The sequence below is a fragment of the Equus przewalskii genome, chromosome 3 (assembly GCF_037783145.1).
Source record: "Equus przewalskii isolate Varuska chromosome 3, EquPr2, whole genome shotgun sequence".
Classification (NCBI taxonomy): Eukaryota; Metazoa; Chordata; class Mammalia; order Perissodactyla; family Equidae; genus Equus; species Equus przewalskii.
The window spans coordinates 18,918,975-18,931,536 of NC_091833.1; the positions used below are offsets into that span (position 1 = coordinate 18,918,975).

At 37.8% G+C, this 12,562-nt stretch overlaps 1 protein-coding gene across 5 annotated transcripts in view; it reads left to right on the forward strand.

The window, feature by feature from the left end:
* The window catches only part of TANGO6 (transport and golgi organization 6 homolog), a 192,532-nt gene that overhangs the window by 58,560 nt on the left and 121,410 nt on the right, over positions 1-12,562 (forward strand). For all 5 annotated transcript variants that reach the window (XR_011538493.1, XM_070613763.1, XM_070613764.1 and 2 more), the window contains exons 13-14: positions 3,052-3,567; positions 5,747-5,804. Coding sequence is in view for 4 of the 5 variants with exons in the window: in XM_070613763.1 (XP_070469864.1) it covers positions 3,052-3,567; positions 5,747-5,804 (574 nt within the window). In the remaining variant the exon portion in view is untranslated. The remainder of the gene's footprint in view (positions 1-3,051; positions 3,568-5,746; positions 5,805-12,562) is intronic.

Here is a 12,562-nt window from a genome sequence, read left to right on the forward strand (position 1 = left end):
CTTCAAAAATCCTCTGTGCTCTGCCTATTCATCCCTCCCTACCCCAACCTCTGGTAACCACTGATCTTTTTACTGTCTCCATAGTTTTGCCTTTTCCAGAATGTTATATAGTTGGACTATACTATATAAGACTACATATACTATGTAGTCTTTCCTGACTTGCTTCTTTCACTTAGTAATATGCATTTAAGTTTCCTCCATGTCTTTTGTGGTTTGATAGCTCATTTCTTTTTAGTGCTGAATGATAGTGTTGTCTGGATGTCCCACAGTTTATTTATCCATTCACCTACTAGAGGATATCTTGGATGCTTCCAAGTTTTGCAATTATGAATAAAGCTGCTATAAACATCCGTGTGCAGGTTTTTGTGTGAACATAAGTTTTTAACTCATTTGGGTAAATACCAAGGAACTCAGTTGCTGGAGGGTATGGAAAGAGAGTATGTTTAGTTTTATAAGAAACTGCCAAACTGTCTTGCAAAAGTGTCTGTACCATTTTGCATTCCCAATAGTGATGAATGAGAGTTCCTGTTCCTCCACATCCTCACCAGCATTTGGTGTTGTCAGTGTTTTGGATTTTAGTCATTCTAATAGGTGTGTAATTGTATCTCATTGTTGTTTCAATTTGCAATTCCCCAATGACATTTGATGTTGAGCATCTCTTCATATGCTGTATATCTGTATATCTTCTTCAGTGAGTTGTCTGTTTAGGTCTTTTGCCCATTTTTTAATCGGATTATTTTTCTTATTGTTGAGTTTTGAGAGTTCTTTGTATATTTTGGATAATTGTCCTTTATCAGATATGTCTTTTGCAAATATTTTCTCCCAGTCTGTGACTTGTCTTCTTTTTCTCTTGACATTGTCTTTTGCAGAGCAGAAAGTTTTGAGTTTAATGCAGTCCAGCTTATCATTTCTTTCATGGATTTCTTTTCTTTGGTATTTTCTCTTAAAAAGTCATCAGCATACCCAAGGTCATCTAGATTTTCTCCTATGTTATCTTGTAGGAATTTTTAGTTTTGAATTTTACATTTAGGTCGATGATCCATTTTGAGTTATTTTTTTGATGGTTTAAGGTCTATGTCTAGATTCATTTTTTTGCATGTGAATATCCATTTCCAGCACCATTTGTTGAAAAGTCTGTCTTTTCTCCGTTGTATTGCCTTTGCTCCTTTGTCAGAGAACAGTTGACTATATTTATGTGAGTCTATTTCTGATCTCTCTCTTTCATTGGTCTGTTTGTGTTTGTTTTGTTTGTTTTTTGAGAAGAGATTGTTGTATATAATAGAAATAAAAAAGAAGCCATATACTGTAGATTTAATTAGATATTCCCATTTAAGATGCTTAAAGAAAAAACAAAGGTCCATAATACTACAGAGGCACTGAATGAGGTCTAACATAATGATAACACTAGCAAGATTATTCTAAAATGTCTTTTCCAGTTCTGTGTAGATTCCCGATAAAATTGACTCTTTTCTTAGATAACATATACCTTCACTCTAGGCATACATATTCTTTTTTCCCTTTAAGATATAGTAACATCAGAGTGGTCAGTTGTTTTATACATGAAGATAAGCTGACATATGTTATGGAGCTAGAAATTGTACCTTATGTCAATTTTGCATTAGTTTCTAATTGTTTAAACAAAGAAATCTGAGGGGAGTGTATGGTGAAATTCTACAGGTACAAACCTGACATATATCTCAAGTTTTCATTTACTTGAGAGGAAAGTGGTGGGAAAACTGAATAATAACAATTCTGTGGACTGATAGTGTAAAACGAGAACATTATCTAGGTCCTACAAAAACAGTTGGTTAATTGGTTGGTTGGTTGGATAGTGAAGTGAGTGAATGAGTAAGTAATAAATACCCTTTCTTGTTCTAAAAAGGATTTAAGACCCACAAGGTTTTCAAGTTGTCAGGCCCTCGTGAAGCCTCATATGATAATTTTTCAAGTATTTCCAAACAGAAAAGGATTACCACTGATTCTTGTTTCTCTACTGACTACACATGTGTCTTTCCTAGTGAGACATATGGCATTATTGGAACAAAGCTTCTGGAGAGAATAAAATCTTATGTAATTTTCACTCCCGCTTTCTAGGAGAAATTCTCTTTTGCCACTTTTGTCCCGATCCCTTCCAGACCTCTGGTGCCCTTGTATGCTGACCAGCTACTTTAGATCATGTGCTTAAGAAAAGCTTTATTTGTGCAAGTGAGACCATTTAGGGTATTGGGTAAGACTGAACTCTGGAGCCAGACTTGTTGAGTTCACATCTTACTGTCTTTTAGTTGTGTGACCTTGGATATGTTACTTATCTGTTCTCTGCCTCAGTTTCCCCCTGTTTAAAATGCAGACATGTGAAAATATTTGAATTGTATCATAGGGATATAAATATGTGTGTGGATTCTTTTGTTTATTGTGTTTATTTTTAAAACATTTACATAGCACTTACGATGTGTCAGGCACTAAGTACTTTGCTAATATAAACTTATCGTTTTATGGCAAAAGGTACATAAAAGTCAAAAATACAATAATACCATCAAAAAGATACAATGAAAGTCAAGATAAAATAATCTGGAAAAGAATTTCACCATATGACTATTAAAATCTACATGGTAAGAATAGCTGTAGAGACAAACACTCTAATAGCTAAGTGGGTACAAAGGGTATAAACAGGCTGTTCACAGAAAAAGAAATACAGACAGCCAATAAATGTGGAAGGATGCTTAATAGCACTGTTAGTCTGGGTAATGCAAATTAAAACCGTAAGATAATGTGTTTTGCCCATTAGACTGTAAAAATTAGGAGTAACAATGTGCTTTACTGAGGGATTTTTTTTAACTTAGAAAAGTACCTGTATATGGTAAGTATTCAATAAATGTTAGCTGTAATTATTCAACAGTAGTTATTGAGTGCTGGACTCAGCTATATGCTGATTACACCAGGAACAAGATTCGCTCCCTGCTGCTTTTGCTCAGGATATGTTGCCTTGTGCTCAGGTCATATTAACATCTGCTATGTTAATTTGGGTTTGGCATTTTTTGTTTCATTTTGTAGTTGAAGTCAACTGATTTTGCTGTCCTGAAGCAGTTGCTGCCTCTGTTGGAGAAGGTATCCAACACATACCCTGACCCTGTCATCCAAGAACTTGCTGTCGATCTCCGCATCACCATCTCTACCCATGGAGCCTTTTCCACTGAGGCTGTCAGTGTGGCTGCTCAGAGTACCCTGAACAAAAATGATCCAGAAGGGAAAACAGAAGGGCAGCGACAAACCAGTCATGAAAGATCCACTGGTGTTTCTCGTAGCCACCTCGAACAACAGCAAAGCCATGAGAAATCCAACCAGACAGGCCTGAAATCTAATACTCCACTCATTCCTCAGGAGGTCAGTGAGCCCAACGCCACTACAAACCAGAAATCCAGAAACATAACCACAGAGCAGCTCCAGGAAGTTCTTCTGTCAGCTTATGATCCTCAAATTCCAACACGGGCTGCTGCCCTGCGAACTCTTTCCCGCTGGATAGAGCAGAGAGAAGCAGAAGCCCTTGAGATGCAAGAGAAGCTTCTCAAGGTGAGTAGAACACCCTGCAAAAGACACGCACGCAGGGTGGGGCAGCTCTCCAGAGACTTGACTGTGTGTCAGGCACTGTCCTGGACTCCCCTCAGGGAAACTGTAATTGTTCTGAGGAGGCAAGACTTAGACACAGGAAAGACTTAGAGAACCACATGAGACTCAACTGAACATGAACGGAGTGCCAGAATTTTGACAGGCAACAAAGGCTGTGGACAGTCAGGAAAAGGACAGAGTTGAAATCTGGAGGAAGTAGATCTTGACATGGCCTTAACAAACCAGTAAAGTTTGAACAGGTGAAAGAAAAGGGGATGGAACAGCATGAGCAAATTCCCAGATGGCAAAGTCCCTTTCTGGTGAATAGGGCCACTTTCAGCACTGTGACCCAGCCCAGTTAAGCCATCTGTTTTCTCTCCGTCCCCTTTAGAGGGACATTGGGCAGAACTGGGTCTCCTCCCCTCTCCTCCCTCCATCACAGTGAAAAAACTGTTCTTTACATCGTAGATTTATGTAGGAGAATATGTATACTTAGTGGGGATCTCTTCCCTTTTGTGGAAGTTGTCCTGAGGGCAGTATGGATTAGAGATTAAAAGCAAAGGGTCTAGAGACTCCTGATCAAATCCCGATCAGTTTCCTGGACAAGTCACTTAAACTTTCTGAGCCTCGATTTTTACATGTGTAAAGTGAGGCTAATAATAATAGGACCTACTTTATATTGAAAGGTTTAAAATAAAATAATCCTTGTAAAGCACTAATTATAGTGATAGACACATAATGAGCACCCAGTAAAGGTCGGTTGTTGTTGTTATTGTTATTATCTCTTCCATATACTTTAGCCGTTGGACTAAAAGTTGTAATTCAGATTGAAAACATTTATTTTTAGTCACTGAATTATTAAGAACCAATAGTATAGTGATAATAACTGCTATATATTGAGCCAAACCCTATACCTTTCAGACATTGTCTCTAATCCTCACAATAACTGCAATGTTCATATTATCCCCATTTTGTAGATGAGAAAACAAAGGCACAGAAATGTGCCAAGAATTTACTGTCTTTGAAATGTTCTGAAAACCTCAAATTATACATCTCCTCTGAGGAATCATTAAAAATTTCCCTTCATAAATCTATTTGGATGGTGAATGCTGTGAACATCTTTGGAATTTTCCTTAATTTAACTTAAGCTTTCATCTGCTGTACATAATTGGTCGTCAAGTCCTGTCAGTTCTTCCAAGGAAGTCTTTCGATCTCTCTCTTCCTCTTTATTCCCATGGCCACTACCCTGGATTAAACTTCCTTTACTCCGTACATGATCCCCACCCCTTTCAACCTGGCCCAATTGAACTAATGTTAGACTCTCCCTAACATACTGCAGATGTGGAGACCATCAGCATCAAGTTGATATCAAGAATCACTGTGCCAGCAAAGGACACACCTTTTCATACTGAACAGCACCCCAGACTTCCCCTAGACACCAAGCAGGAGGAACATGGGCACGTGGCCACTATCTTTCTCTGGCCCTCATGCTAGGGCCTAAACCTAACATGTTACTGTCATATTTTCTAGATTAGCTGTACCCCCTGCAGTTGACACGCACTGGTGACTTCCTAAATTGTGAGATATGTTGAGAGTAATCTGTTATTAATGTCAATTGAAGTGCTAAAATTTGCGAAAGATTTTTAAACATAAGTTAGAACAGATTCAAGGTTATCCCAATAATAACATCTCTGTCTCTCGCTTGCATTTCTACATGATTTCTGAGTGCAAGAGAAAAGGATCAAATTATAGCAAATGTGCCATAATAACCCCAAACCTGCCCTCTTGTGTGTCATGGCCTATAGTCTGTCATGTCATATGTGAGAATGTTGTCCACCATGGCTGTAGTAGAAAAACTATTGAGGATTGTTCTTCCAGATTTTGGTTTTCATGCTTACTTCTGGCGTATACTTGACTACTTTAAGAAGTATCTCCTCCTAATCACTACCCTTTTTTAAAACTATTATAAAAATGAGACTTAAAACATAAATACTGTTTTCCCCACAAGATTCTAAAGTCAGACCAATGTCTAGCTAAAATAAACAAGAAGAAAAGCATTTATTCTTTTGAGGCTGCTATAAGGGTCTCTTAAATCTTGCTTGTTCTTTGTGCATCATATCATTGCTGTGTTTTGTGGTTCCAGATATTCTTGGAGAACTTGGAGCATGAAGACACCTTTGTATATCTGTCTGCTATTCAGGGTAAGTTGGTACTGGTTAAAGGACTTCGAGTCTGTGGATCAAAGATTTTCACAAGGTCTCTAAAGTCAGAGAGGCACAGGACTGCTGGTCATTTTGTCCATCTTCCTGCCTCCTAGCTAAGACTCAATTTAAGTCACACTGATAATATTCCTGGAGGGTTCCCAAAGGGTCCCTATAGAGTTTCAATGTCTCATAATGGTGAGGAAGTCTTTATTTATGTTTAAAGTCATGCACTGCATAATGACATTTTAGTTAACAATGGACCACGTATATGACAGTGGTCCCATAAGATTAGTACCATATAGTCTGGGTGTGTAGTACGCTATACCATCTAGGTTTGTGTAAGTACACTCTATGATGTTCGCACAATGATGAAATCACCTAACAACACATTTCTCAGAACATGTCCCCAGTGTTAAGCGACACATGACTACTTATCCTTCTGTAGATTAAATCCCATTTCCTCTAATTCAAGGAGGCAAAGAATGGCTGGCTCATGAGCTCTCATTACATTGGCCTCTTATGTGCTTGACTACTGTCAGTATGCACTTTTGCTCTCTCTTTTAAGTAAAAGAGTCTCAGAATATATAATATTTCTTCATCAAAACATTTTTTGCAATAATTTTATTTCTCTTTTGTCATTCTTTGTTGTTCTTCCCATCTCCATTAATTTGTGGATTCCAAATCTAGCGAGAGGCCTCATGAAAAGGAGTATAGAGAATTAGGCACCCTTCCCAAAAGGGTGAGAAGCAGACGTGGGGACTCGATAGGGTTCAGGAAGCCTCGAAACAACGAATGGTACTTACGGAAATAAAATCAATGAAGCAAGAACCTAAAATGCTGATAATTCATAAGTCTCAGAAAACAAGTCACCCTGTACTTTTCTTTAGAAACTATAATACTGTCAAGGAGATGTTTCTCATTGATTTATTTTTTATGACGGGGTTATCGGGAAGCAGTGTGTGTCATTCTAATATGGCAACGTTGCTGTTTGGAATAAGCATCTTATCTGATTAACACATTGAGCTCATTAGCCTCTAGGGTCTGCTATAAAAATCTCAACTGTTGGTTTTGTGTTTGTTTTTAGTAATTTTAATTGGTGTGCTAATCAGTTAGTAGCTAATTTGGTGATGAAGAACATGGGAGGTTGAGGTGTAATTTCTGTTCTCAGCTCCCCATGATGAACAAGTTTGAATTAATTGATGTTTTTGGTGTTTGTAACATGCACTTAAAGGCCAAGGCCTTAGGTGAATTTCCCATTAGGAAAGGAAAGAGCTGAATTTTCCCACCTGTGTTGCCAATGTCATTTGCCCAGGCCTAAAGTACTCCAGGAGCCAAGCCATTCTGGACTCCCAGTCAGACACGACCAGCCCACTTGTAAATGTCCTGCAGTACAAGGGGTGCTTAGCTGTGGTTTGAGTACCATTTAATTGTGGGGAGTGTGTGTGTTTGTGTGTCTGTGTGTGTGTGTTTAAAGTGTTCCTTTTCGAGGCTGCCTGAATGGCTCCATGTGAAAGTTACAATTTACTTTTTGCTTAATTTATTGGTATTTTGGATTTCTTTTGTAATTTCTCACCAACTCTGTCATACAGTCTAGGCACAGAGCAGAGGGGAATTAAATAAGCTCATTTATTCAACAGATGCTTATTGATGCCTGATGGAGGAATTTCTGATGAATGTATTATCCGTCCATCACAACAGTCTGAGAACTAAATTCCCCTTGAGTTAAATTTTAATTTTGTCTGCATCTCCTTTTAGCCCTACTGAGAAAGTGATGGTTGGTTTAGTTCTAGCAGTTGCTCCCAGGTCCTCAGTAGTAGCTTCTTCGTACAGAGAATTGTATATGAAGTTTCTGAGTTCCAGTTACAATCCAGAGTTTATAAATAGAAGACTTAATCTTAGACTATGGCCATTTTAGACTCCTTGTTTATTCTCTTTTTCATTGTTTGTTTTATCATCACTATTATTACCCAAATTAAGTATTCTCATTGTTTTAAAAAAAATTCAAATAACAAGGAAGTATATAAGGTAAAGAGTGGAAGCCCTTTTCCAAAATAGGAGTTAAAATATGTCCTTGAGAGTCCTATAAGATATATTAGATGTTTTGGGATATTTTTCACATTTTGCTTTTGAAATCGATGTGCAATAATGAATGTGATAAATAAATAAGTGATGTTTTCAGATAAGATATAGCCGGGTTATTTATCTTACCGAGGATCTGCTCGTTTGTCCTCTCAGTCACTTTCCATTATTTAAAGGACATTTTGAAAGCAACACCAGAGACAGATACATTTCAGGGATCCCAGTGATCCCCATCAGTATCAAAAGGATCTTTGGATAAAACTACCAGACTCATTGAAAAAGAAAAAAACTCCTAGGCTCTGAGCCAAGCATGGGAAGCGAAAGTATGTCAGTGTGTGTAGTGAAGAGAATCTAGACATCTTAACATGCCCAGACAAATCGTGCTAACTCTCCCACCCTTCCTTTCAGAGAAGAGTTTTTATTTCTGGCCAAAGAGCAAGGGGAGGGAAGGCAAAAGGCCCAGAAGGGGGGAAGGTAGATACAAGGTGGAACTGTTTTTATAGAGTTTCAAACTGAGCGGGATTTCGAGTCTTAACTTGTCAGAGACTGAATTCCCTATCTCATTCTCAGATTCCTACCTCAAATAAAGTAAGTTGGGAAACCATTAACTGAAAATAATTCTATCCCTTGAAGGACCGTCTAATTGGATCTGGCATTGAAATTTGGAATGCAGGCCTGTGAAGTTTATCATCTCCATTTATGTCCTTGAAATGGGGAGATTTCTTTTATGTCCTAACCTGGTTTCTGTACCACCTAATTAACAAGTGAGCATTTAGCAAGTGTCTCTCATATGTGCTATCTCAGTAAATTCTTCAAGTAGTTCTGGGAAGTAGACATTATCCCCATTTTTTATTTTTTAAAGATTTTAGTTTTCCTTTTTCTCCTCAAAGCCCCCTGGTACATAGTTGTGTATTTTTAGTTGTGAGTCCTTCTAGATGTGGCATGTGGGATGCCGCCCAGCATGGCTTGATGAGTGGTGCCATGTCCGCACCCAGGATTCAAACCGGTGAAACCCTGGGCCACGGCAATGGAGCACGCAAACTTAACCACTCGGCCATGGTGCTGGCCCCTACCCCCATTTTTTAAAACTTTTTATTTACATACCTAAAATTCACCCATTTAAAATGTGCAATTCAATAGGTTTTAGTATATTTAGAGAGTTGTGTAACCATCACCACTATCTAATTTTCAAACTTTTTCATTGTCTCAAGAAGAAACCCCATAAGCATTATCAGTCACTTTCCATTCCCCACTACCCCCAGCCCCTGGCAACCACTAATCTACTTTTTGTCCTATGAATTTGCCTATTCTGGACATTTCATATAAATAGAATCATAACATGTGTAGTCTTTTTGTCTGGCTCCTTTCACTTAATGTTTTTGAGGTTCATCCACGTTGTAGTGTGAACTAGTACTTCATTCCTTTTTAAGGCTGAATAATATTTCATTGTATTGTTTTAAAACATTTTCATTTTTTTTAGGAAGATTGGCCCTGAGCTAACATCTGTTGCGAATCTTCTGCTTTTTTTTTCTCCCCAAAGCCCAAGCACGTGGTTGGATATCCTAGTTCTAGGTCATTCTGGTTCTTCTGTGTGGGATGCCACCACAGCATGGCCTGATGAGTGGTGTGTAGGTCCATGCCCAGGATCCGAACCAGTGAGCCCTGGGCCACCGAAGCATAGCACGTGAACTTAACTACTCGGGCACGGGGCCGGCCCCTATTTCATTGTATGGATTAACCACATTTTGTTTATCCAGTCATCAGTTGACATTTGAATTGTTTTTGCTTTTGGCGATTATGAATAATGCTGTTATGAATGTTCTGTGCAAGTTTTTGTGTGGGCATGTGTTTTCATTTCTCCTGGGTATACATGTATGAGTGGAATTGCTGAGTCACATAGTAACTCTATATTTAACCTTTTGAGGAACTGCCAAACTTTTCCAAAGTGGCTGTACCATTTTACTTTCCCACCAGCAATGTATGAGGGTTCCAATTTCTCTACGTCCTCGCCAATACTTGTTATTGTCTGTTTTTAATTATACCCATCTTAGTGGGTGTGAAATGGTATCTCATTGTGGTTTTGATTTGCATTTCTCTAATGACTGATGATGTTGAACATCTTTTCATGAACTTATTGTGCATTTGTATATCTTCTTTGGAGAAATGTCTTTTTAGATTCTTTGCCCATTTTTAAGTTGGGTTATTTGTCTTTTTATTATTGAATTGTAAGTGTTCTTTACATAGTCTAGACATAGGTTCTTTACCAAGTATATGAGTTGCAAATATTTTTTGCCATTCTGTGGTTTGTCTGTTCTCTTACTGATGGTGTCATTTAAAGCATAAAACTTTTTACTTTTGATGAAGTCCAACTTATCAAATTTCTCTTTTATTGCTTGCATTTTTGGTGTCATTTCTAAGAAGTCATTGCCTAACCCAAGATAATGAAGATTTACTTCTTCCAAGTGTTTTCTTTCAAGAGTTTTATAGTTTTAGCTCTTACATTTAGGTCTATGATCCATTTTGAGTTAATTTTGGGGTATGATATGAATATACCCATTTTTTTTAAAGATTTTCTTTTTTTCCTTTTTCTCCCCAAAGCCCCCCGGTACATAGTTGTATATTCTTCGTTGTGGGTCCTTCTAGTTGTGGCATGTGGGATGCTGCCTCAACGTGGTTTGATGAGCAGTCCCATGTCCATGCCCAGGATTCGAACCAACAAAACACTGGGCTACCTGCAGCAGAGCACGTGAACTTAACCACTCAGCCACGGGGCCAGCCCCAAGTATACCCATTTTATAGCTAAAGATTTTGTTAAGTTAAATCCCTTTTCTAAGATTATATAGCAAATAATTTGAACCTTGTTCTTGGCCTCCAAATCTTGTTTTTTCCCTCCAAATACACTAGATTATTTCTTTAGAACTTTTCAAATGATGGTAGAAATTGGCCCTATTGTTGTGCTTTTTAAAATAGAAAACAGATACTATGATTATCAATAATATTTATTAAAATTGAATAATGTTTAATCATCTAAAAATCTTTGATTCTGTCAACAATCTTGAAATATAATAAAAGTAGATATTATAATCCTTCTATGAATGAAGAATTGACTTGCCTACAGTCACAAAATTTGGGGGAGTGGTGGAATTGGGACCAGACCCATTTCTCCCCTCTCCCAAACTCTCTTTTGAAATACAAAAGCCCACAACACTTGAGTTTTATATCAGCTTCGTTTTTGGAATATCTATCTAGTGGTTCCCTCTATCAATTGAAGATTGATATATTCACATTTGCATCAGAATATTTAGCAGTTTGGTACTTTTATCTATAAGTAAAAGATGAACTGGTTACTTCATGGTTAGTTATTTTCTCTTTGCAAGATTGCCCTGGTAATTGCCACTTAAGAGAAATGGCAATAAGTATTATAGAAATTACCGTTTACTGAGTGCCTGTTATGTGCCAGTTACAGCAATCCTGCAAGTTAGGAATTATTCTCCCTGTTTTGCCGATGAGGGAACTGAGGTTCAAAGAGGTTAAGAAACTGGCCCAAAGTGACACAAATATTAAGTGTCAGCGTCAGGATTTGAGTCTTAAATCTCTCTGGCTCTGAAGACTGTGCTCTTGCCACAGGGAAAAATAATTAATCCTAGTGCCTACATTGTTCCTGTTCCCAAGATGCAAGGGCTGAGAGCCAGGTCCACCTATAGGAAATGATCTCTCTAAAATCAACCCTTTCTATAACTTAATAATATGCTGGTCTCATTTTTGCCTGATTTATGTGTGTGTGGTTTTGGTCATTTGGCAATGTCTACAGCATTATTTTTAAGCAATCTTTGTGTATACACATCTTTGAAACTCATCTTCCATTAGTGGAATGGGAGTGTGTGTTACCTCACACTGCCTGTCCTTCTTCCTGCTGATGGTCATTATTGTTTCAGCACTGAGGGTATCAGCATCATTTTAGGAGCATCAGGAAAGAAGCTTCAGAAATCCGTCCTGGGATTTATGTAGTTTACTGAGATTGTGGGTTAGGTAAGCATGTAGCTTTCTGCACAGAACTTTTGATTTTTGTTGCATTTCTGATGCCAATAAATGACATTGAGAAATAACTTACTTTAAAACAATACAAATTATGAGGCTGTGGAGAAAACAGAAACTTCATACACTCCTGATAGAAATGTAAAATGGTGTAGCTGCTCTGGAAAACAGTCTGGCAGTTCCTCAAAAGGTTAAACATAGTTACCATATGACCCACCAATCCCACTCCTAGAGAAAGGAAAACGTATGTCCACATAAAGTCTTATATATGCATGCTCATAGCAGCATTATTCATAATAGTCAAAAAGTAGAAGCAACCTAAATATTTACCACCTGATGAATGGATAAATAAAATGTAGTATATCTATACAATGGAATATTATTTGGCAATAAAACGGAATGAAGCACTGATTCATGCTACAAGATGGATGAGACTTGAAAACATGGTGAGTGAAAGAAGCCAGACACCAAAGACCACATATCATGTGATTCCATTTATATGAGATCTCCAAGATAGGCAAGTCCATGGAGATAGAAAGTAGATTAGTGGTTGCCAGAGAATGGGAGGAGATGGGAAGATGGGGAGTGACTGATAATGGATATGAGGTTTCTTTTGGGGAGTGTTGAAAATGTTTTGGAAT